The sequence below is a fragment of the Thamnophis sirtalis genome, unplaced genomic scaffold (genome assembly GCF_051295495.1).
Source record: "Thamnophis sirtalis isolate CommonGarterSnake01/CBP01778 unplaced genomic scaffold, rThaSir2_p1.2 scaffold_6, whole genome shotgun sequence".
In the NCBI taxonomy this organism is placed as follows: Eukaryota; Metazoa; Chordata; class Lepidosauria; order Squamata; family Natricidae; genus Thamnophis; species Thamnophis sirtalis.
The window spans coordinates 91412261-91439520 of NW_028261386.1; the positions used below are offsets into that span (position 1 = coordinate 91412261).

Below are 27260 nucleotides of genomic sequence, written 5' to 3' on the forward strand. Positions count from 1 at the left end.
TAGAACAGGTCCAGAAAAAGAGCCGAGGTGGCGCAATGGTTAAATGCAGCACTGCAGGCGACTTCTGCTGACTGCAGTTCTGCAGTTCGGCTGTTCAAATCTCACCGGCTCAGGGTTGACTCAGCCTTCCATCCTTCTGAGCTGGGTAAAATGAGGACCCGGATTGTTGTTGGGGGCAATATGCTGACTCTGTAAACCGCTTAGGGAGGGCTGAAAGCCCTATGAAGCGGTATATAAGTCTAACTGCTATTGCTATTGCTAAATTCTTAAGTTCCACACTGCATCTCTAATGCCTCATTATGCATGGAGGCTAGAATGGAGACCAGAATTTTGCAAGCTGTGCTATTCTGCTGGGTGAAGTTGATATTTCTCCCTACAGACCTAGCGGCGCTGGTATTAGAAGATAAATTTCAAAGTGGGTGGAAATAAGCAGTTTATAATAAGTCTCTCCCCTACTTATCTATTATCTCTGGGCTATGAGCAGGCATGAACCACACTCAAGCTGTATGATATAGACTGGCAAATGGATGTGGGAAATATTACTCAGCTTACCATAATGGACAATCAGAGATACATCTTGGCATCAGCCAAGTATCTCACGCATCTTAATATTCCAAATCAGAGAAGGGCCTTTAGCTTAGCCTGACGTAATGCACTACCCTTCACACTCCTTGTTGGAAGATACAAACAGATCCTTACCCTTTAAGAGTACGTCCTTATGACTCAGAACAAGAACAAACTATAGAACATATTCTTTTGTACTGTTTTACACAGCATCCCAAAATACCCTAATTGCTTCACTCCTGACTTATAAAACAGGATATAATGACCCAACAGTACAACCAATTCTTACTTTCTTATATTAATCCCACAATAACATATAAGATTTCCAAGTTCTGTGGGGTGGCATATAATTTTATATAAAAATTATATTTTATATAATTTTTCTAAAAGAATTACAGGTAGTCTTTAACTTCATTTAGTGACTGTTCCAGTTACAATGGCACTGAAAAATGTGTTTTATCACACAATCGTTGCAGCATCCTCAAGGTCACATGATCAAAATTTAGATGCTTGACAACTGACTCATATTTATGATAGTCTCAGTCTCCCAGGATCATGTGATGAGTTATGAGTTATGAGTTATGAAAGTTTATTTATATGCCGCCCTTTTCCCTGGGGGGACTCAGGGCGGCTTACAACTCAAGGGGGGGGGACAAACATTTAACATATAAAAACAACACATAATTAATGTGATCAGCTTTTGCTACCCTCCAACAAACAAAATCAATGAGGAAGCCAGATTCACTTAACAACCCTGTGATTAACTTAACAAATTCAATGAACCACTTGACAACTCTTGCAAGAAAAGTCATAAAATGGGGCAAAACTCCCTTAACAAATGTTTTCATTTAACAAAATAAATTTTGGGCTCAATTGTGGTCGTAACTTGAGGACTACCTGTATTTATTTATTTAGAGTATGACGATAGGACATTAACCAGAAGATTGCAGTATTAGTACAGAATAGTTTTTTGGCTGCCTAAGACTGATAGTCTATTTGGCTCATGCTTGTTCACTATGCAGAAGTGCACCATTGGGGGTGAATAAGCTCCATATCAGAAGGTCTAATAGCGTTCTGCAGTGTCATCCAGGACTTTTTTCTTACACCGATGCTACCTTGTGTTTGGGTGTCACATTTGGGCAGGCTGGCATCAGTTGGGTTTCTATGTCTGCACAAAATGCTGTTATTTTCTCCACCCAAATAGTACTTATTTATCTACTTGCAGTAGCATGCTTTCAAACTGTTAGGTTGGCAGAAGGCGAGGCAAGTGACAGGATAAATTCAACCTGTCACGCGGTGTTAGCACTTGAACCGCTGGAGCACAGACCTTCTCTAGTGTCTTTAAGCCAGTTAGCTATCATACATCTTTAGAAAAGACTGCCATAATTAAAAGCAATCAAACTTGTTTGGGTAGGGAAAGGCTTTACCTCAGCATCATCCAATGGTCATTTTTTTTTTTACGTTAGCTACTGTACTGTATTGTACTGTACTGTATTTTCCTCAGATTTGACAGGGGCTCTATAATTATAGAGTTAGGTTAGTTTTAACTAATAAGAATTTTATGTCACTCCTCCTTATTAGTTTTTGGATGTTCTGGATATTTGAAAACTATTTTGTCCTTTTTTATTTGTGCTGTTTAATGACCATAATAAAATTATTTTAATTTATTATCATTAGAAAACATGAATTTTTGTTAAATATTTGTAAATTAAAAGTAGTGTTCTTATGAAATTTATCATGTATTCAGTCTTTCAATTAGGAGGAACAACAAAGAGGTGGCAGATATTTATTTAAGCACCATCCTAATATATGTGCTTTTCATGGTAACAGAATGAACACAATGTGTTCCAGTCTCTTTCTCTTTTTATAATAATTTAATTAAACATTAGAATTAGAAAGATAAAAACTAAAAACTGAATTGCAACGATTCACTTAACAACAGTGGCAAGAAAAATAATAAAATGGGGCAAAAGTCACTTGACGTTTCACTTAAAATCATAAAGTTTGGGCTCAATTGTTAAGTTGTGGAACTTGTAAGTCAAATATAAGTGCTCTTTGCTTTTACTTGTCAATCTTTAGTCCCTTCTAGTTCCCTCTAGTGTCCAACCTCGTCCCATCCTTTTCTTTTTTTTTAAGAATTCAAAACATTTTCTGATGGGAAGGATTCTTATAATTAGTTTCAAAATTTTATTTCAAATTGATCTGGACCTTTATTTAGTCTGTTTGCAATTTTTCAGAATCAATCTTGTAATCACCCTTTTGCTATTTATTCCAAAAACAAAATATATTTTTAAGTCTTTAAACTTGCATTTAAAACTTTTTTCATTAAGGAAAAACTTGTAAAAACTTGTCATTCCGAAGGTTTCTAATAGCTAAAAAGCAATTACCAAGTAAATTCAGAAAGTGATTAAAAAAGGAAATATGAGAACCTAGTGCCCTTTGGAAAGGCACCAACTGTGGTTTGAGCAAAGATGGCGTTCTCTTATCTCCCAGAGCTCTAAAGTCACTGGAGACCACTGTCTTGCTGTCGCTTCTCAAGTAGCAACTCTCTGTAGCTACTGTAGCTTTGAGTGATCTCAAGTCCTCTCCTCCTCAGGAGAAGGTCTGTGAAGAGCCAATTTACTCACTGACTCTTCAATCTGCCTTGGTCTCAGTTACATTTTTTGCAGAGGTATCTTCAGTTTCCCATTTGTTCCCTGGAAGTCACAGTCCTTCTCAAGAAGAAAAGCATTTAATTTATCGAACAATGGCAACAGGAAACCCTTCAGCAAAACTGAATCCTGGTCAGAGCTCTATTTTAAACAATAAATCAAAATGAAATCGACTCATCTGATGGCTTTCACACATTTTGCCAGTGGTGTATGGCAATATAACATTGCTTTTGGAAGTTTAAAAAAAAATAAATGAGGCTGTTTCCAGAATCAGGATCTGAAACAGAACAGTGTTTTCTTGAACCTAAAGCAAATGTTCTGCCAGTAACTCCTTGGCAATTTCCTGGTTGACTATTGATTAACACTTTCAGCTGAGGACACATGAACTTTCAACTGTTTTGCATGCTGTGCTATAAAATATGCAAATTTTCTAACATAAAAGAATCACGGTTTTGTTGTGAGAAAAAATAAAAATGAACACAGCTCTGCATTCCTAGTTGTTGTTCCTGATACTTATCTATGGGTGCGATTTGCCATATGATGATACTTACAAACATATTTTTCTAACAGGAAAAAATTATTTATTCACAGTATTAAGTGTATGAATGGTGAGTCAGTGACAGATTATAGCTAACCACACAGTATGTACATATCCCTTGAGCAGGCTGACAGCTGTAGCATCATGGTCTGCAACAAATGTGCTACTCTTCTATCCATTCATTACCCCAAATTAGGTAACTTTCTTTTTGTGTTGCTGATTTAAGGTGACTGTGTATAAATAGTGTTTAAAAATGTTGAGTCTTGTCAACCTGTTCATAGCTGACACTTAACGTATCTTTTAACAACAACAACAAAAACCTCTCACATCAAAAGGTTTCAGCAGTTAAACAGAATAATTGACTCAATCCTGAACATGTGAATACAGAATCTTGTCTTGCTGTGCTCAGTGGGAGTACACCTTAGGATTTCAGCTTTGGAAAGATCTAACTGCTGGCAGAATAATTATTTCTTTAATGTCTGATGTTTATTTCTTCTTTGACTTTCAAGAAAGACATTTTATTTGTGTGAAAATTAAAACACCACATGTTTAAGTATTGAATCACAATGTACAGGTAGTCCTTGACTTACAACAATTCATTTAGTGACTTTTTGAAATTTAACGGCACTGACAAAAGTGACTTATGACCATTTTTCACACTTGGGACTATTGCAGCATCCCTGTGGTCATGTGATCAAAATTCAGACATTTGGCAACTGACTCACATTTATGACAGTTGCAGGGTCCCAGGGCCATGTGATCACTTTTTGCAACTTTCTGACAAGCAAAGTCAAGATTCACTTAACAACCATGATAATAATTTAACAACTGCAGTGATTCACTTAACAACTGTAGCAAGAAAGGTTGTAAAATGAGGCAAATTCACAACAGTGGTCTTACTTAGCATTTGGGCTCAAAAGTGTTCATAAGTCGAGGATTACCTGCATTTATAATAAACAGGAGGAGCACAACTAAACTATGTAGTAATATCACAAGAGGTAGAAAACCTCAGAATGAGCAGTAATGGTTTGTTACAATTAAGAAAATGGGTGTAATCTGTCTTATAATGACAAAGAAACTAGTGCATAAAAATAGAGTATTCCAGTGCTGACACTATGTGTAACAGGGTCTGTTTCTGAACACTCCCCACCACTTCTGAAGTGATCTTTGTAGAAAGGCTTTTCAGCAAGATTAGTGACTAGACAGGTTCATGCAGTCAGTATTTTAGATGCCAGCATCGTATTTGAGTGTTAGTAATTCTTAATGCTGCCTATTTCTTTGGGAATCCTAAGGTGTTCTTTGTAATTATTTAATGTATCAGAGTGCTGCTGTTTGTTTTTGAAGATTTTTGTTTTTAATACAATTTTAAACTAAAATAGTGATCAGCTTTCTTGAAGGAATTCTTGGATTTTCTTCTTATACGTGGTTGAACTGCTTTGTCATTGTTGTTTCATTCAATAGGCTATTTATTCATAGACAGAATAATTAACATAAAAGATGCTTCCTCCAAGGACACAAAATCTTACTATCAAGCATAGTGGATGGATTTGGAGAATTATTTGCGCAGAGCCAGCCGAGGCACCAGGGGAAAATCTGGAAGGACATCACTGGATTGATTTCCAAGCTGTTACCCCTGAGGACGTGGACAAGGCCATGGGAGCTGTAAGTACCTCCACTTGTGTACTGGACCCGTGCCCCTCCTGGCTGGTTGCTAACAGCAGGGAGGTGACACGGGGCTGGATCCAGGCGGTTGTTACCGCCTCCCTTCGGGAGGGGTTCTTTCCCCCGGCTTTAAAGACGGCGGTGGTGAGACCCCTTCTGAAGAAGCCATCTTTGGATCCAGCCGTCCTAAACAACTATCGTCCAGTCTCCAACCTCCCCTTTGTGGGGAAGGTTGTTGAGAAAGTGGTAGCCTTTCAGCTCCGGCGGTCCTTGGAGGAAACTGATTATCTAGATCCCTTCCAGTCGGGATTTAGGCCTGGCTACAGCACGGAAACCGCTTTGATCGCATTGATTGATGATCTCTGGAGAGCCAGGGATGGAGGTCACGCCTCCGTCCTAGTGCTCCTTGACCTCTCAGCGGCCTTCAATACCATCGACCATGGTATCCTTCTGCGACGACTGCGGGAGCTGGGGGTGGGAGGCACTGTCCTACGGTGGTTCTCCTCTTACCTCTCGGACAGGTCGCAGTCGGTGTTGGTCGGGGGGCAGAGATCGACCCCTAGGCCCCTGAATTATGGGGTGCCGCAGGGTTCGGTCCTGTCCCCCCTCCTGTTTAATATCTACATGAAGCCACTGGGTGAGATCATTCGACGGCACGGGATAAAATACCATCAATATGCGGACGATACGCAGCTGTATCTGTCCGCCCCGTGCCAACTCAGTGAAGTGGTTGACATGATGTGCTAGTGCCTCGAGGCTGTTAGGGACTGGATGGGGCTTAACAAGCTTGTACTCAATCCAGATAAGACCGAGTGGCTGGTGTGTTTCCCTCCTACTAATTGCCAAGTGTTCCATCTCTCAGGCTGGGGGGTCAAACAGTATGCCCCTCAGACAGAGTTCACAATTTGGGAGTCCTCCTGGACCCACAGCTGACTTTTGAACACCACTTGTCGGCTGTGACCAGGGGGGCATTTGCCCAGGTTCGCCTGGTGCACCAGTTGCGTCCCTACCTGAACCGGGAGGCCCTCACAACAGTCACTTGCGCCCTTGTGACCTCTAGACTGGACTACTGCAACGTGCTCTACATGGGGCAGCCCTTGAAGAATATTCGGAGACTTCAGCTTGTTCAGAATGCAGCCGCGCGAGCGATCGTGGGTGTACCTCAGTTCACCCACGTAACACCTATCCTCCGCGAGCTGCACTGGCTGCCTATTGGTCTCTGGATACACTTCAAGGCGCTAGTCGTCACTTATAAAGCCCTTCATGGTATTGGACCTGGGTACTTGAGAGACCGCCTGCTGCCAATTACCTCCACTAGACCGATTAGATCCCACAGATTAGGCCTCCTCCGAATTCCATCCACCGGCCAGTGTCAACTGGCAACTACCCGGAGGAGAGCCTTCTCTGTGGCTGCTCCGACCCTCTGGAACGAACTCCTCGTGGAGATTCGAAACCTCACCACCCTTCAGGCCTTCCGCAAAGCCCTCAAAACCTGGCTGTTCCGACAGGCCTGGGGCTAAAGAGCTGTTGCCCCCGTCTCGAATGGTATGACTGTTGTGAGTTTTAAATTATATATTCTTATGTTTGTTTTTAAATTTTTGTCTGTATCTCCCTTCCCCGGTTCGAGTTGTGAGCCGCCCTGAGTCCCCCTTCGGGGGAAAAGGGCAGCATACAAATACAATAAACTGAACTGAACTGAACTGAATTTTCATAACAGTGCACCATTGAAAACTTTATATCCAGACCATAGAATTTAGTAAGGAAATTTTTGATTTCATCTTTTTGTCTTACATCATGAAGCATTATGTAAACATTATAAATCTCATAACACATGTAGTGACAAACTACAGGTAGTTCTCAACTTATGACCACAATTGACCCCAAAATTTATGTAGCTAAGTGAGAAACTTGTTAAGTAAGTTTTGCCCCATTTTACGACTTGCCACAGTTGTTAAGTGAATCACTGCAGTTGTTAAATTAGTGCACAATTGTTAAGTGAATCTGATTTCCCCATTGACTTTGCTTGTCAGAAAGTTGCAAAAGGTGATCACGTGACCTGGGGACACTTCAATCATCATAAATGTGAGTCAGTTATCAAATATCTGAATGTAAATCACATGACCATGGGGATGCTGCAATGGTCATAAGTCACTTTTTTCAGATATACATTATTTGTTAACCACATGTTTTCATCTACAGTACTACTTTCATCAAGACAAGCATGAGTTACAAATTGATACTGATGGCAATGGTCATAATATAGACTGTACTTTACCACCAGGGATAAATTTTGTTTTTAGCATGTTTAAAATTCAACCTTTTCCAAAGCTCTACTGTCACCTGGCTCCACTGATGCCAGAAAAGAGTGACAGCAAAGACAGGATTCAATAAAGTGCATTTCCACACAGCAACATCCAAGGAATTTGTTAGAGAAACTGTGGTAAAAGTACAACTAAAGCCACAGGTTTAATGTAAGAAGTAAATTCTAAAGCTTTGCTGCATTGGATTCTTAGTGGAGCTTGGCTATGCTCACGTTTATTCAAAAGTAAATGTCGTAATGAATAGAGTAACACTAAGAATAATGTATGATTTTCTTTAGCTATTATGTACAATGTATATGATTGCTTCTCATTTTCATTCAAAAACATTAGTAATTTTAATAATTTAATAAATTTGTATGCCGCCCAATCCCGTAGGACATTGAAGGTTAAGCTTGCCTAACTGCCACAATAATTATTTATGTATGTAATATACTGGAGACAAGGAGAGTTCTTACCTCTTTGGTCACAATGGCATTACAATATAGCCTAAATACAAGCATTTATGAATGTGTTATCTAATAGTAGCTGCCCAGCCAAGGGGTATTTTTTCCATACATGTGTTTTTGATGAAAAAATACTACAAAAGTGCTTCCTATTTATGGTTCTTTTACTCCATCCATCTATATCTGACAACTTAAAGCTATATAGTTCCCTTTTTTTAGGTTACATCCAGGTGTCTCAATTAAATATTTAAACAAAGACAGCTCTATTGTCTCTTTATTCTTTGCTGCCAACATAAGACATGGTGGGTTATGTGTGACTGATGAGATACAATCCTTCATACTTTGACTTTAGTCAATAGAAGATTTAAAACACTTTCAACAAAAACTTGGCTAAAAAAATCATTTGCAGAATGAAAGTCTATTTCATCTTCAGGTCCTGAAATACATGTTTAAATGCCTTATGCCTTTATTATAAAGCAACATAGTGCTTTAATATTAATCTGTGTGAAATAATCTTATTGTGTAAATTAAGAAAATGTACCTGGCCTCTTCATTACTGGATACTGAACATTTTAAAAAAATATTATTGTCTTTTACCCTGGCCTGTAGCCAAAAAACTTTCTAGAGTAGTTTATAAGAAATCAATTCATGCTTACGGTTTTATAATCTAAAAGATACAACGTAAAAAGAAAAGGGATTAGGAGAGAAAGGGGTAAAGTAAATTTAGGCATCATTAGTTAATATTTATTCTTGTTTTGTTTTCTCATAGTTATTTTACTCTACAAACTAGCATATTTCCAATTTAATCTATCTATGAGTAAAGCACATCTCAGCAGGAAATTAAGGTTCATCCAAATCCCTCTATATACTCTTAAGTGTGCACAGTGGAACATATGGAAGTGAAGACTGATTTAAAGTAAGATATACATATAGAGAGAGCTTGCATTCCTGTATTATGACAGCTAGAAAAAGGAAGCAGCAATCTAGAAATGAGCAAATGGTCTGCATATTGTTAAAAAAGGTTTTGTAATTTTGAACACAATTCTTTACATTATGAATAGAAGCCCTTCAATAGTACAGCTTTAGATTACAGTTGTTACCACAGATTTTGCTTTCAGCTGGTACAGGCAGAAAACATGTTTTTTTCCATTATTTTTGTATAAAGTATGATGCCTCTCAGTCAAGATTTTTCAAGAACCACAAATGGACAGAGACAATAGAGTGAATGTGAGTACGGTTACATTAGGTGGTAACCTACCTGCAAAATTAGAATTCTTGTGTCCAAATTCACAGGAAAAATGTCAGAACTACTATAGGTAGTTCTCAACTTAAAATCAAAATTGGGACTACAGCTTCAGTTGCTAAGTGATGAAGTCATAAAGCAAGATGTCACATAACTGCAACCGCAATTCTGACAATCCCCATTACTGTCATTAAGCAAATTTTACCAATTATTAGCTGAGGACTCATCCCAAGGCCAAAGAGCACAATTGGGGGGACATAGGGCAGTTGGGCAGTTTCAGTGCTTTTGCAGTCAAAAGTGTGTGTGTGGGGGAATTCAACCAAATACCCACATTTTGATCATGTGACAGAAGGGCCCTGCAATGGCTATAACTTTGGACACAGGTCGTAAGTCCCTTCGTTCAGCATCTTTGTAACTTCAGTCACTGGTTATAAGTTGAGGACTACCTGCATATCAATATAAAACAAATGATATAAAAAGATCACAAATACATAATTGTTCATCAAAACAAAGTTTCCTATCTAAATATTTTAAATGAATAAGAATGCAGCAGCAACTATTTTTACTTTGCTGTGACATTAAAACTTTCAGTTACTTCGGTTTTATAGTGAAATTAACCCAAGAGAAAAATATTTTGCCCAGAAAGTCAGTACAGAAATAACAATATTTTAAACAAGAACTCGAGAGTATTTTCCTTTCCTCACTTTTTGATTTTCAATCCTTGTTCATTACCAAGACTTTAGAAATAGCTTAACATTCAAATGGTGCAACATAACCAACTCTGGAGAAACTTCATATGGAACATAAAATCTGAGATTACATCAGATGACTATTATTTTTTTTTTCCTTTGAGACAAGGAAGACGTATAAGATGTAATGACTTACGCAAGCTGTCCAGCTGAAACTATTTCACAATTTACTTTTTTTTTTTTTTACGAAAAACAATGTAGTGGAATATATGTTAATATTTATAATGTATAACAGCATGAGTGTTTGTCACATGCACTAAACATTAAGTATAATGATTCTTAAAGGAGTAATATATTCATAAATGCCTGAAGAGTTTTTTTGGGGTAAACAATTAAAATTTGTGATAATGTGCCTCATTATCAAGACTTTGCATATTTTTAATATCCACCCAACTCTGAGGTATTAACATAATTTTGTAAAGGTCAGAATGGCAAAGATGTTGATATAAAAGAATCATCATACTGCAGACACAAATTTCGATCAGATAGGGCTTCAAGTTGGTTTATAAAATGAAGAATCTGACATAGATGATTAGTTTTTAAATGGTAGTATATTTGTTTTATAATGAACAATTAAACTTTATTAGATAAATTTAAATAATATAATTTGTTCTATTGTCCTTTGTAACTTGATGTGGTGAAAGAAATCCTTAATTATAACTCTGAAATAGTTTATTAAAGTACTGTGTTCTTAACATTGTCTTTAGCATGACAATTATAATCTCTTACCATGTTCTTTTTCTTTCCAAGAACTATATCAGATAATATATTATCCCATTCTATAGCCAGAGATACTCTGCTAGATAATAGTGACATACCCAGTGCTATGCAATTGAGACAAGTGTTAAACTGTGATCAGAAATATCTGGCAGGAATTGAAAACATTGTGAAATTAAATAGATAGTCCTTGATTTACAACCATCACTGCATCCAACATTTCTGTTGGCGAAATAGTTGTTAAGTGAATTTTTCCCTATTTTATGACCTTTCTTGCCACAGTTGAGTGAATGACTGCCATTAAATTAGTACAGGTAGTTGACTTATGAACATAATTGAGCCCAACTTTTATGTTGCTAAGTGAGACATGTTAGGTGAGTTTTGTCCCATTTTTTCAACTTTTCTTGTCACAGTTGTTAAGTGAAGCATTGCAGGCGTTAAGTTAGTAAGGTTGTTAAACCTTGCGATTCTCAGGTTGCAAAAGGGGATCACATGATCTGGGGATACTGCAACCATCATAAATATGAAGCAGTTGCCAAGCGTCTGAATCCTGGTTATGTGTCCATGAGGATGCTGCAATGGTCATGTGTGAAAAATGGTCGTTGTAATGTTGTAACTTCAAACGGTCACTAAATGAATTGTTGTAAAGACTACCTGTAACAGTTGTTAAGTGAATCTGGCTTCCCCATTACTTTGCTTATCAGAAGGTCTTAAAAGATGACCATATGAGCCTGGGATACTGCAACCCTCATAAATATGAGTCAATTGCCAAGCATAGGAGCCAGGGTGGTGCAGTGGTTAGAATGTAGTACTGCAGGCTACTTCTGCTGATGCTTGCAGTTCGGTTCTCACTAAGGCTTCCATCTTTCCGAGATCAGTAAAATGAGGACCCATAATGTTGGGGGGAAATATGCTGACTGTAAACCACATAGGGAAGGCTGTGAAGCACTGTGAAGCGATATATAAGTTTAAATGCTCTTCCTCTCTGAATCTTGATCATGTGATCACGGGATGCTGCAATGATCATAAGTATGAAAAACGGTCATAAGTCATTTTTTTCAGTGCCGTTGCACCCTTGAATGGTTGCTAAACAAACTGTTGTAAAACGGGGACTACCTGTATCGAAGGTGTGCCACGCTCACAAGCAATTCCAGAAAGAAAACCTGGAGAAAGGGCTACGTAGCCCTGTGGAAAACAGTGCTCCTGAACCTCTGAAGGTTCAACACACTTTTTTTCCAAGCTGAATCTTAAATTGGGCACAGCACCATTTAATCCGGGCTCTCAGATGCATGAAGACAGAATTTTGCAGCTGAAAGCAGAATGATTTTCTTCGGGGAAAAAAACAAAACAAAACAAAACAAAACAAAACATGCAGCCCCTCCGACGAACGAGGCAATTGCGTAGAATTCCGCTCGAGAATCTTGGCCGCAACAGCCACTGACCCGATGCAATCTAGAGAACGACGCCCGGCCGAAAGGGGGCACTACAACACCCGGCTTTCCCCTATTCCGTGAGTCGACAATCGTTGAGGGGAGGGGGCGGGAGGGCAAAAAAAAGAAAAGCATCGAGGTCACACATGCGCAGTCGGGGGAAGAAAAGGGAGGTCAGCGCAGGCGCAGAAAGGCCGACGGAGCTGAAGGCGGGGCGCGGTGGTAGTAGGCCCAAGTCAACAATATGGCGGCACGGGGTTGCTACGGTACCCAAGTTTGAGGGGGGTTTCGGAGGCCTCGCCTCTCTCTTTTTTACCTCAACTCGCCGCCATGGCCCGGCACAGAAACGTCCGTGGCTACAACTACGACGAAGGTAGAGCGAGTTGCTGTCTTTGTGAGAACTTCTTATTGCCCTCCTTTTGAAGCGCCCCTTTTCCTCCCGAGAGGGCTCCGACCTGCCTTCCAAGGCCGGTGCGAGGATCGTTAGTGACGTCACTAATGGTCAGCCTGGCTTCTGCGGGTGGGGAGAGTGGGAGGTGGGGAGGAGAGCGCGGGAAACGGCCAGGAGCCAAAGCTGGTCCGGCTCCTGAACCCGAAGGGACGGGGCTGCTTGTTATCAACTAGGCCGGTTTACGTGGATAGGTGCTAATTCGGAAAAAAAGTGGCTCCCCCCCCGTTTTCCCTTGTCCCGAAAGTCCGTCTTGTGCACTGAAAGGCCGGTGCTTTTGAAGCCCGACAGAGTGGCCTCCCATTGCTCAATCTGACAGCTGCTTCCTTTCCGTGTGATAATGGACGTCAACAAAGTACGGGGTTTAAAAACAACTCGACGTTTCCCCGTAGTTTCCCCGTGGGATGTCTTTGATGAATGAATGCTAGAAGCAAAAAAAAAAAAAAAAAAGATGGGGGCGGAGGGTCGTGTGTGGATGTGATTGTGTTATCTCCCAGCTGAGGGTAGGGGAGGACTTTGGTTGCCTGTGTAGAAAAGGAAGCGGAGATAACATCTTGAAAAGGCAACACTGAAGTGAGCAAACCAGATGTAATAATAAGACTACTTGCTTCTGTTTGAGTGTTAAGCATTAAGCTCGTTCAAACTGTGGTGACACGTTATGATACATTTAAGAAACTATTCAGATGCCTGCACCTAAAACAGGTTTTGGATTCATAGGCAAGCACATATTGAATTAGAGATTTAAATCTGAATGTTAAACTTTATTTCTAAGTCTTGATTTAGTGATTTGCAAGTGTGCCTTTTCAGTTTTTTAAATAAGTACTTTACTGCGTTAAATCATGTCACCAACCAAAAGGATCCTTTAGTCCGCCCACATATCTTATTTTAAACATAATTGTTATTTCATCCCTGTTGTTATTTTTTTATATTGTGACTCTTATCTACACTATTTCAACATAAACGGAAGAGAACAATATTTTAAATCCTGATCCCAAGTTCAGGAATGTAATACTTCCATTCAGACTGTGAAAATAAGTAATTTTTAAAGTGAAGTATTATGCTCCTATTAGATTATTACAAGTGATGGTATTACATCGGCTTTAAAGGTTGTTATCAAGCAATTGTCTACTTGCATTTAATTTCTCTTTGCATGCCCTCTGAAATTCAGGAGAACTTTAAATATATCAGATACACCAGAAGGAATACCTTCTGTGCATGCAGCATGCATGCCTAGGTAAAACAGGTACCCTCTGCCACTATATCTGCTTCCTAGTTGCAACTATCAGGTAGAGAAAGGGCTTTTGCTTGTGAAATGAAGCACTTGAATTGGCCTGATCTGTTGAGATTGGCTTATTTTCAATATCTAAATATTCAGATTGAACTTTGAAAATACTTCAAATTCTGAAATTGGAAAAAAATACGTTATATTAATACTTAATATTAACACTGGTTCAAGCTTATTTCATTAACCAGAGTATATTGTTTTAAACAGTGAAACTATATTGGAAAAATAAAAAATGCTAAAAATGTCTGAAACCTTTCTTGCAGAATTTGGTACTTATTTTTTATTGTTTTCTATGGGCAAGTTACAAGTTAATAAATAAATGTATTGGAATAAGAAAAATCTAGAAAAATCTAATGTATATTCAGGAAGAAGTTGTAAATAAAAGTAGTTCCAGGAATTAAATTGTCTTTAATGCATATATTTAAAAGGACTCAAATAGAAATGCTATTTAATTACAATGTATCACAATACTTGCTAGAATAAAATAAGACTATTATTCAAAATTACAGTTATGAGAAGGTTGGTTTTGTTTTTGTGCTTCAGATTTTGAAGATGATGACCTTTATGGTCAGTCTGTAGAAGATGATTACTGCATCTCACCATCAACAGGTTTGCATTACATTTTGCTATTATTGTTTTATGGTGTAGGTTTGCACATTTGATGTGTAGCCTTAGGCTACCTCTATGTAGTATGGGAACTGGAATGAACTAGAGCAGGGGTCCCCAACCTGTGGGCCGCAGCCCACTACCCATTCATGACCTGTTGGCCACTGGGACACATGAGTATCTGGACAGTGCACACGTACATCCCTCTACTTGCGCTAGCGTTGCGAGCATTGCATGAGCACTAGCACTGCAAGTGTTGCACATGCTTGCATCACCATTTGTGTCGCATGAACGCCTGCAGCTCCATTTGTATGTGCACATGCTCGCATAAAGGAGCCTGCCCCATCCCCCCTCTGGACCACCAACCCAGAAAGGTTGGAGAACTCTGAACTAGAGAACCCGTGACCTGTTGAGTCATTGTTTCAGAGATAATTCCTTACCAGATTGCTCAATACCTTCAACATGGTAGAACTTCTAATATATTTGAAAAGTTCTTAAAAATTCAGGCATTTGTTTAAAGATGTATCTGCCTTGAAAGTAATCCAGGTTGAACTGCATAGTACAGTCAAACATTAGAAGTTTCACAGGAAATCTTATGGCATTTTTCATTATGTCATAAAATGCTTTATGGTAATTTTTATGACATAAAATGTTTTATAACATTTTCCAAATTACAATTCCATAGGCATCATAAGACCTAGATTTTGAACTTTTTCTGTAAGTTAACTCATTTGAAGTACCTTGATTGAAAAAGGTTTCCCAATGATGTACTATTTTGCCCAGTTAAACAGACATTTTAGAGTGGCAAAGTTTTAGTAGTATATAGATGGATAGATGTATACAAAATAACTTGGCATACAGTCTGATAAGAATGGAATAATGAATGGAGGCAAAAATTCCCAGTACAGCTTATTTGCTTATGAGCACTTTAGAAATTGGTTTGGAGTTGATATCTGGTAAAATCATCTTACTTGAAGAATACTACTGCTCAAATGTTGTAAGGTAAGGCTTTCCTATCTACAGTAGTGGCCAAAATTGTGGAAACATTTTGGGAAAAGTGTACAATATTTTTAAGGTTTGATGGCTAATTACACCACTTTTTTTGGAGTAGTACCATAAAATTATATAGCAATGGAAAGATACTTTAATCAAGAATGTAATGCAATAACCTTTATGAAGGATTTGCCATTAAAATCGCAGCTTTTTTCATAGAATTCTAGATTTTAGGCCAAATTCCTGCAGTCTGCTCTGAATAGTCCTTGTACTCAACTTCACATTGCATTGCACCATTTCATTTTGTATATGCCCAGATGATTTTCTTCTGTCACATAGACACAGTTTCTTAATTCTTTTATCATCACTTGCTGTTATGCATCTTTTCCTGCCTTTACCAGTGTGGTTTTATAGTGACTGAGTCTCCTTATACCTCTTCAAAAACTTAGAAATGCCACCTTTGGTTAAGCTTCCACCATTTTTTCTTCTAATTCTAACGGTAGCCTTGCTCACTTAATAATACTATTTTACATTGCTTTCTGGGTGACCAGTCAACTCATTGCACCGTTACTTTGATTTTATTACGTTTTACAAGCTCACTAAATGAAAGAACACAACTTGCTAGCGATCACATAACACGCTGAAAAATGTCGTCCTCTTAGCTTCAATACATGATATTACTTACTGAATCCTACTGTGATCTGATTGTCTCATTGCCAAAACAAGACGACAGCTGATTGGCTCTCTAAACACTCATGCTCATTGACTACAATCAGATGAAGGAAAGCTACCTGATATTAACCTAAGCAAGTTCTGCTTCCTTTTTCTGGGTATTTGGCTATAACTTGATAGAATCCAGATAATTGATCAAACTTTGTTGCATTGCATTCTTGATTAAATTATCTTTCCATTGATATATAATTTTATGGTACTCTAAAAAACAACAACACACTTTTCCCAAAAGGTTTCCACAATTTTGGCCACTATTGTATATCTAAAGTCTAGTATCATGTATATCTCTTCTCATACCCACTCAATCAGAGCAAAAGGAATAGAAATAATGAAATTTCATATATAATTAGAGGATGTGTTTAAAATGACTTTGGGAATTATTAATACCATATGATTATGCTAAGAACAAATATTCTTTCATCTTCTGTAATGAAAGGTTTTAATTCTATGAAACATTTAAAAGGCAAACTAATTGTCCCAGCCTCATAATTAAATAAATGGTCAAGTATTAAACTATGGAAATTAGAATCAGATTTGCAAAAATATCTATTGTGAATTGATAATAAATATTTGTAGTTCTTGAAAAGACATCAAAAGTTTAAGAATAGAAAAGCAAATTAATTATGGATATATCATCCAGATGATCCTTGTTCTGTTCTTATTTTATTGTAGCTGCTCAGTTTATTTATTCAAAACGAGATAAAACTTCAGTCTCTGCAGAACCTTTAGAGGAACATGATTATGAAGACTCTGAACATAGCAATTTTATCTCCAGTCACCAGCTGACTGGACTTGAAAAAGGTATTATACAAATAATAATAACTTTCCTTCATTTAATGTGTGTACATTGTGTTCTTTATTGGTTTTCAGAAATACTTGATATACTGATATACTTGGTTGACATCTGCATTTGAAAGAACTGATGTAACAAACTAGAATCTGTGTAAAACTTCTAACACTAAGCAAATGATGATAGAAGGTGCAAAGACAGACAGATGGGGCAAGGAGACTTGGTATCACACTCCTTTAATCTACCTTGTTACATCACATCATTTCAATAATTCCCAGTGAAAAATACTCAGAAATTACTCAGAAGCTAGCTCACTCTAGTAAATGTATGATTTTAAGAACTTTACAGTTTCTATAAAGGGGCTAGTAGTTCCACTGCCACTAGAGTATCTGTAATTTGTACTTTATGCCAGCCAGAAACCAACCCATCACAAGAATTAATATAGCCATCCAGTGGCTATCTGATACCTCCATGGCCTCAAGTGTGATGTCAAAACCAAGTCTTCAAAGCCTTCCTAAAGGTCAGTGGGTTGGGATAAATTTGATCACCAAGTGACTGATATTGCGCCGGTTGAGTATGATGAGAGGGGAAAAAAATCCATGGATCCAGCTGGAAGACTCTTCTGATGGATGGAACCTGGAGCATGGATGGATACCTACAATTGTGGAGAGATAGTCTCATAAGTAACCCATCCTCAAAGTTGACTACCAGCATTTTGAATTAAAATCAGAATGTCATTGCCATCCAATGGAGATTACGGAGCAGAGTGTCTGTGAAGATTCACAATCATCCAGGTCACAGTTGTGTCTCTGTTTTTTTTCTTCAAAAGGCAACTGGACTAATTTTTCCTTGATGAAGAAGAAGAAATTGTTTCACTTTTCATCCAAGAAGCTTCAACAGTTCTGATGCTGGGAATAGAAGGATGGGTACTAACTGTTGAGACTGGATTGTGGGAGAATGGAAGGATAGGTTCTGATAGGATGGTTGGGGGGGGGGGGTGAAAGGATTGTATTTCTTTGCAGTCATCTCGTTAGCGCTCTGAGAGCTGTTGAGACTACTTGGGCTGAATCAGGATGCAACTGGTTGCAGAATCTTCTTGGAACTGCTGCAAAGGCTGTGTTGTAAACTGAAGATAGGTGGTGTTTTGTTCCTTCCCATCTGTTGAAGGAGGGGTGTTCCAATGATCCTCTCAATCCAGAATGTGGACTTTGCTGCCTTCAAAAGAGTGACCTTTGTCTTTCAAATGCAGATGGACCACTGAATCTTGTCCTGATGGGTTTGATCTTCTATGTTGTGCTGTGTGTTTGTGGTGTGGTTGTTTTGTTTCACCAATGTACACGTGCATATGTTTCACTGAATTGTATTGCATATATCAAATTGCTCAGTTTGTGCCTGGGTGTTTTATTCTTGGGGTGAACAAACTTCTGCCTCAGTTATTCTTGGGTTTAAAATGTACATTGTACGTTGGATTGGTCAAAAATCCTCCTCAGCTTTTCAGATATTCCTGCCATGTATGGAATGACAACGTTACTATGTTTGTTGTTCTATTCTTTGCCTGTAATGGAGGAGTTTTTGCTGGCTCTTTTTTATTATTTGATGAAAGCTCAGTTAGGATAACCACAAGTTCTGATGTGTTTTAGTTCTTTTTCGTTTCCCTCTTTACTAGTAGGTAAACTTTTAGCCCAATGGTGTAAGGTTCTGATCACTCCTATTTTGTGTTCCAGTGAATGGTGAGAATCAAAAATGCGAATACCGATGTTTGTGTGTGGGTTTTCTGTAAAGTTCAGTGTTAAGGCTCTATGTTCCTTAATGTGCACTTCACAGTCCAGGAAAGCCAGTCCGTATGTAATGTATTTGTCCACAGAGTTGATGTGTTTGGTGAAGGCTTCCACTTCCTGTGTTTTAATCTTGACCCAAGTATCATCCACATACCTATACCAGTGAGGGGGTAGAAATCCTGCAAAAGTTTTCAGGGCTTGGTTTCTACCTCTTCCATGTAGAGATTGGCCACAATAAGGGACACAAGTGAACCTATGGCACAGCCGTACTTTTGTCTGTAGAAACTTCCATTATATTTAAAATAAAATAAAATTATGCACTAGGTCCTGCATGTGCCTATGATATGCATGTATAACTCCACACTGCTGCATTGTTTACAAGCTGAAGCTTCCAAATACTTTCGGTTTAAAATATTTTATTTCCTTTTTCATAACACACACTCACATGTATACTATACATAGCCCATATCATATAGTATTAAGTAATAATTACATCAGTTCCTCTTGTCAACAATGCCCCCCAAAATAGAAACCAATTATAGCTCTTCTGCTTTTCATACACCTCTTTCTTCTACCACCCTCCAACTTTCTATCTTCCCTCCATCATCCTTTTCTACTCTACTTCCCCTCCCTTTCTACTGCTCCTCTCTCTACAATCCACTCCTCCTTATCCTTCTCATCTTCCCCCCTTACCTTCTCTCCTATCCTTTTCTGCCCATCCTTCTTCTTTCCCACTCCTCCTCTCCTTGGTGTATTTCCGCTACATGTCAATATACTTAGCCTATCCTATTTTTAAAGAAAAAAATAGTAATAGTAATAAAAATATAAGATAAAGAAAGAAAAAGAAAAAAAAGGAAACAGTATACATGTGGTGTCAAATTACATTGAGATCTAACACATCTCGTCTAACCTGATATATCCCTCCCCCCCACCCTCCCCCCACCCTCCCCCCGACCCCCCCAACCTACTCCCCCGCGGCTTCCCAGAACCTGTACACGATATAGATTTTTAACAAACACAATCTAAGATATATTGAGAATAAAAGAATATAAAATTAATAACATCTTTACATTGAACTTAGCTCCTCCTTGCTAAACTAACTTTAAACAATTTAAATCATTCCTGATCTTAAGCATAGGCTATCTGGAATTTCTTAGTCCCGTATTTATTTTGTATATAATCAATCCATTTTTTCCAGTCTCGTTTATATCTCTCATTTGAGTGGTCTTTAAGGTATGCAGATATTTTAGCCATCTTGGCTAAATTTGTGACTTTCAATGTCCATTCTTGGATTGTAGGCAAGTCTTCCTTCTTCCAGTATTGCGCCACCAACAGTCTTGCTGCTGTTATTAAGTGCAAAATCAAGTTAATCTCTACCACTGTACGGTCAGTAATTATGCCTAACAAAAATAACTGAGGAGTAAACTTTATCCTTTTTTAAAGAATATTTTGCATAATCCACCATATTTTTATCCAAAATGCCTTAAACTTTCGGCAAGTCCACCATATATGGAAATATGTAGCATCGAGAGAACCACGTCTCTAACATTTGGGTTGTAAATTCGAGTACATAGAAGCCAATTTTTTAGGATCTAAGTGTCATCTATAGAACATCTTGTAAAAATTTTCTCTCAGGTTTTGGGCTTGTGTAAATTTCACATTTCTTACCCAAATTCTTTCCCATGTGTCCAACATTATTGGTTCTTCAATATTTTGAGCCCACTTTACCATACAATCTTTAACTAATTCTGTTTCGGAATCCATCTGTACTAATACATTGTATATCCTCTTTATATGCATTAAACTTTGATCTCTTATTTGTTTAAATAGATTATCCTCAACTTGCATGAAACCAATTTTTTGATCTGTTTTCCACCTGGCCTGTAACTGCCCATACTGGAACCATGTTTGAATTACCTTTTCCTCTTTTAATACATCTAAGGCAGTCCCATGAAGACCACATTGCAGGAATCCTTTTGGGAGAATACCAAAACATGTGATCAGGGCTCCCAGGCCAGGAACAGCTGCAATTGGCACACAAATGCAACTATGCAGAAATGCTCCTGCCATGCCTCCCATTTATTCTTTGAACGGGAAGTGCTCAAATTGAACACAGGGTTTGCCCAGGATAACTGAACAATCTTTAATCAAAGCTGCCAATTTTGTCATCTCTCCAAATTGTTTAAAACAAAATCAACTTTACCATCCATTTTTTGTAGGTATAAGTCCTTTTAAGTTTGTACATATAAAAGTGTTGATACTATTATCATATACAAAAACATTTCAAAAGATTTTTCAATCTATATTTGAAAACCACTCAGAGTATTTGTGAGAAGCTGAAAGAAATGAAATTTTGATTTGGGGTTTTAATGTTTTTTTTAATCAATATCTGTATCAAAGAAAGTTGTAAGCTATTCTATTTCTATTTTCTTTACTTTTTTGGTTGCAATTTTATCTTGGTTTCCTCCTGACTTTTCCTTTTTTCTCAATACTTTTTTTGTTCATTTTTTTGATTTTTAATATAATATTTAACATTTTATATATAGAAAATAATAAGAATAGAATACTTTATTTGGCTAAGTGTGATTAGACAGACAAGGAATTTGTCTCTGGTGGAGAAATAATAATCTAATATTATATTATTATCCTGAATTATGTTACGTTACTTATGTTATATTATGCTATGTTATATTATATCTTACATTGGAACAGAACAAGGGATGGACCGTCCCCAGAACTAGGAAGTCCCAAAACCCAGAGCCACTAAGAAGTGGTTCTACATTATAGTTTCAGCCCACCTTTTAAATATACTTTTTAATATATATATCTTTATCATCTTAAGGTGATGAACATACCGTGTTTTTTGGAGATATGACACACCCTTTTTCCCCCCAAAAGAGGCTGAAAATCTTTGTGTGTCTTACACACTGAAAACAGCATTTTTGCCTCCCGAAGCCCCGTCCCTTTCACCAAAATGGCCGTGCATACCCTTATGGAGGCTTTTAGAGAGCTCCCGGGGGCTGGGGAGGGCAGAAATGAGCAAAAAATGGGCCATTTTCTGCCTCCCCCCAGCCCCAGCAGCACTCTATAAGCCTCCATAAGGCTATGCATGCAATTTTTTTGACAAAAAACAGGCCCGTTTTCATGAAATACGTGTGTCTTATACTCTGAAAAATATGGTACTTAATATACCTGTCTTCTAATCTCCCATCAGGTCACATTATATAACAAGAATGACTGGCCCAAAGTTAGACGTAAGGGGTATCTAAAACTTAGTCTCCTGGTTTCTAGCACCTTAACCACTACACCAAACTGGGAGTAAGCAAACTATGATACCAAATTTGACTGTAGCATGAAATTTGATTACTCTACTTTGTGTGTCTTTTAAACATTTTTGACTAATACATTGATCTTCAAATTTGTACTCATCTTAATCTATTTATATAATGTATTTTATATTAGTATTAAAAGTATTAAAATATTGAATAATAAGTTCAGTGTTGAAGCTACATGTATGCCCAGGTTTGCTCCAAAACATCCTATTGCCTTCCAATCTGAAATGCTTCCAATCTGAAATGTACTATGGAATATCTTAAAAATGCTTGAAATCTGTATTTTTTCTTCCTGGATAAAAATGGTGGTGATTATTTAAAAGAAATGAAAATATCTATTTTCAGCTGTTTGTATGATTTTTTCTGCAAGATTTCCCTGCTAATAATTCATTATTTCATCCCATTATTTAGCTCAGCTAAATTCATGCCTTGATCATATGAAAGAAGTTCTTGGAGATTCAGTGCCAGAAAAAATGCTGGTGGAAGAAGTACTCAGCAAAAACTTTGATATACAGAAAGCTTTGGACTCTATCCTTGCACAAGACAATAAGCAAAATGGGAAGACCAAGAATGAGGATAATGTAATTGTAGGAAAGCCAACTAAAGGTACGTTTATATTTATATTTTCAGAATTAACAAATTTTTTAAAAGGGCACTTTTTATGTATGGGAGTCAGTCTTCACTCCTTACATGAGCAAGTTCATGCAGTTGTCTTGGCAACATTTTCAGAAGCACTTTGCTGTTACCTTCTTCATAGCGCTAAGAAAGAGTACCTGGCTCAAGGTCACTTGATTGGCTTTGTGGCTGAAGCTGGGCTTGAACTCACCATCTCCTAGTTTCTTTAGCCAGTACCTCAAACTGATTGTCTAAGAAAAAGCACTTTTCTTTCTATACATTGAGTAGCTAAATAATACATCTAATACAGCTGTGCAAAAGTGCTACTTGGCATACAATTAAATCTTAGTCTCACAAAGATATATAGTGCATCCTGTAAATATAATTTGAAGGCAAACTGTGTGTTGTATTAATTAATAGCAATTTTAATTAAATTGAACACGTGAAGTTGAATTCATGAATATATAATGTATTACTCTAAATACAGTTTCAATAATGTTTGTTAATTAAATGCCTTTCATGTTCTTTTTTCTTGATTTTGCTGTTGCCTTTCCTGCTTGCAAATTGAAACTATCATTACTGTGACCTTGCATCTGTCTTGGAATTGTTGGCTGTTGTAAGGTAAGGCTTATTTTGTTCAGAAATATTTTCTAATATTAATCACTTGACTAATTTGGTTGAAAACATTTCTGATTCCACTGGTTCTTCTTTTAGTTTTAACGGTCCAGTTGTCAATTCTGAATCCACTTACAATACTTCAGTTCCAAGTGATAAAATTATCTTCAGATCCAAATGTTGGAAAACCCCTGCTAAAAAGAAAACTTTCACATCTTCATGCAAATCCTTTGAAATTATTCCTTTATCATTAAGTGATGGCAGTGAATCCATCAAGTATGACACTCTCCCACAAGCTAAGAGCAATAGTGCTACAACTAGGGAATCTTGCACTGAATATGACATTTGCTATAATTCGTGGGCTGAATTGCTTAAAGAAAACCTGTCAGAAAAAACTTCTTGGAGTTGGTCTGAGTTTAAAGACCTTAAAGACTTAAAAGACATAGTTAATGAAACAGGTGATTCATCAGATGCACAAGCTGGTTCATTAATCATGCCACAGAAAAAAAATGATTGTGGACCCAAAAGCTGCTTGGATAGTTACTTTGATAATTTAAAACTAGATAATATAAATGATACATCTAATAAAATGACTGAATCTTTTGAATGCAAAAACAAGGGTTGCTTTCAAGGGTGCAGCAGCAATTCTTCAAAGATTAGCAGCTTAGCATTTTCAATGTCTGAAAGTCCATCACTGGCTGATCTCCTGCAGGAGCACCAAAAAAGCAATTCAAGCAAGTCTTGCTCATTGAATGATATTTGCAATTTACCCTCAGCAGACCTCACAGATATGGAATTAGAACATTCACCGTTGTCTCAGCTAGTCAACCATCTTCCAGTATCATCTGGCATGACAGAACTCTCAGGATCCTTATCTTCCTTGACACATTCTAAGTTATCTCCAGTAAAAGAGCTTGAGAGTTTATCACTTTCAGATTTAATTGCAAAATCTATTGCAGTGGACAGCCCTGAAATAATAAACTGCCATTCAGAATTTCATTTAGCTAAAAAGGTGCAACCTTCAGTTGTAAATCCAGATATTGATTTAAGTGTACTTATTAGAAAATCAGTATTATCACCAGAGCCTGAAGAAATGCAGTTAAATACAACGCTTCCAGAAACTAAAACTTTATTTTCAAAGCAGGGACAGCAAATGCTTTTAACTAAAGTAAGCAAGAAAAGCAAAAAAAAAGTGAGGTCACCTATTTTAAAAGGCACTGTTTCATGGGCAAAAGCTTTGTGTGCAAAACCCTCCACTTTTGCTATAACTTTATGTCTTCGTTATCCTTCAAAGAGATGCAAACATCAAAGTGTAAATATTCATAAAGCTTTTTTGTATAGCAGGCAAATACAAGAAACAAAAGTTAATGAAATTGGACCCTTAATAGCAATCACTCCATTTGATTTCAAATCACCATCTCCTGATGATATTATAAAATCAGGTCAAAAGAAAGCATTCACTAGGTAGTGCAATGAACCAATGTTAATTTTGATTATTTCTGAAATTTAAACTGTTTTATTTTGGAATCCAAATTGGAATAGATTTTATAAAAGCAGTTTATATTGGGTAGCTCAATTTTTAGTAAAGGTTTTGAGGATGCACTGGATTCTAGTCTTATTATTGTTTTACCGCTTACTGAATTACTTTGATTGTTTGGAGAAAATATTGTATGCAGTAGTTCTAAAAAAGAACAATATTAACTCTATGATTTCAGATTTAAAAATTACATTGTGGAACAAATTCTTGAAAAAATATATTACTACAAGTAATTCACCAATTTTGTTTTTAATATTTGATATGCCGCTTAAATGCTTTGAGACATGTATCTTTCTTTTTCTACCCTTTACCTATTAATTCATAAATCTGAGTTACAATATGGTTTGTTTATTTTGATTTTAGCATAAAATGAAAATCTGTCCACTGCAGTTTGTCATTTTTGTGTTGTTTTTCAAGGATCTGTACATAAGTAAATGAAAAACAAATCATATTATGAATTAGACTTTTCTTCCATCTTTTTGTCATACATCTTGAAAATTAAGTAATGAAGACTCTGCAACAGTGTATAAACACTGTTGGGCATAGTAGTAAACAATTTATAAACTTTAATGGAAGCAGTTTTTGCTTATTTGAAAACCACCCTGGCTTTTAGATAAGTTCTAAAAGAAAGTATTATAAACCCCCTTTTCACCTGAAATATTGTATAGCCAATGATGTAAGAATAGAAGGGAAGGTTATGTGATTAATCTACTTCCCACTGAGAATCCAATTGAGTGGGGGCAATTGAAGATTATTGATAAAAGTTTTGAGGATTACAAAAAGAAGATGGACTTGCCTGAACGTGATTGGAGAAATATTGCACTGTTTGTATGAAGTGACCCAATCTGAAAATTCTCTTATTCCATAAAATAATGCTTATATGATAAGTCACCCAGCCATTTTTGCTTGGGAAGGAGAATCTTGAGGGGAAGGGCAGAAAAATCTAGATCTTTGATATCAAATTGCTGGTTGTATATGCATCATTGGGCATTAATAGTTTTTAAAAAAAATATTTTTCTTTATTTTTTCATTTATTGAAGTAATCTTTTTTTTTGCTTGCCCAAATAGGTATACATTGTAGGAACTATTGCCAAACTTTTTTTTTCTGGACTGTGTATTTCTTACCTGTATATATGCATATATTGAAATATATTAAAGGTGTCTGTTAAACATTTTAGATGCATTGTTAAAAAATAATATATATATATAAAGTGGTTCTTTAAAAATATTTGAAACTAATAAAAACACACTGTTTCTACATTGATTAATAAATATACTTATTCTCCATTTAGTAAAACTTAGTAAATGACTAAATACCTAATTTTGCTTAATATGGCCATATTTGGACACTTGAACCTTGATAGGATTATATATTTTTTTAAAAATTATTGGTGCACACAGCTCCTTCATTTCTTCCCTTGTGCAGTGGGCAAAAAAAAATATAGAACTTCTACCTATAATTCCCCATGTTATTTTAACAAAGGGAACTCAGGTCATCAGCTTTATTAGAACAATTTGGATTCTTCAGAAGAGGTTGTAGAATTGGATAGAAAGACAGGAGGGAAAATACATTTTTGTTCAAAGGCTCCTTAACTGCCATTAATACAAAATATATATTTCTTTATATTTAGTAGATACCTTAGTGGAATAATATTGCATTACTATAACTGGCAATTTTATATATGTATGTGCATGTGTGAGTGCATAATATATATGAGAGAGATTATGTAATATATACTTTTTAGGCATGTGAAAATACAAATTTCATTCAATTGCATGTCAAAACAAATTATTTGTTGCAATTCAGGGAACTTGTTAAATATCAATGTTTATACATTTTTAAGAGAGTGAGAAAAATGTCTTTTCCATAATTTTCTGCTCCATGAAATGTTTTTATTTTTTCACTTTTGATAAATTTCCATATAATTCTGCCATGTATTCTTACACAATTCAGGTCTCCCAATCTTTGTAAATGTAGGATTTTTCTCTATTTCCCATAGAGAAACTTGAATAGATGAGAAAGTAAGGAAAAGGTCTCTGAGAGATATTGTTAGGCAGCTGTACACACTTATTAATGCAAATGAGGGATAAACCGCACAATTGTTTTAATGTTGTGTATTTATCTAAATGTAGAACATCTATATTGTATGTGTGTGTGTGTGTGTGTGTGTGTGTGTGTATATATATATATATATATATATATATATATAT

General features: G+C 36.8%; 1 protein-coding gene across 2 annotated transcripts in view; it reads left to right on the forward strand.

Annotated features, from left to right (window-relative positions):
• The first annotated feature begins 12474 nt into the window (after positions 1-12474).
• Positions 12475-27260, forward strand: part of HBS1L (HBS1 like translational GTPase) — a 52607-nt gene continuing 37821 nt past the window's right edge. Inside the window, exons 1-5 of one of the 2 annotated variants that reach the window (XM_087718430.1) lie at positions 12475-12691; positions 14595-14660; positions 17055-17183; positions 22694-22888; positions 23524-27229. In XM_087718430.1, the coding sequence (XP_087574556.1) occupies positions 12649-12691; positions 14595-14660; positions 17055-17183; positions 22694-22888; positions 23524-24980 (1890 nt within the window). In that variant the 5' untranslated portion in view covers positions 12475-12648 and the 3' untranslated portion in view covers positions 24981-27229. Of the gene's footprint in view, positions 12692-14594; positions 14661-17054; positions 17184-22693; positions 22889-23523; positions 27230-27260 lie in introns of those variants that run through there. The other variant, XM_087718429.1, reaches the window with a different exon arrangement.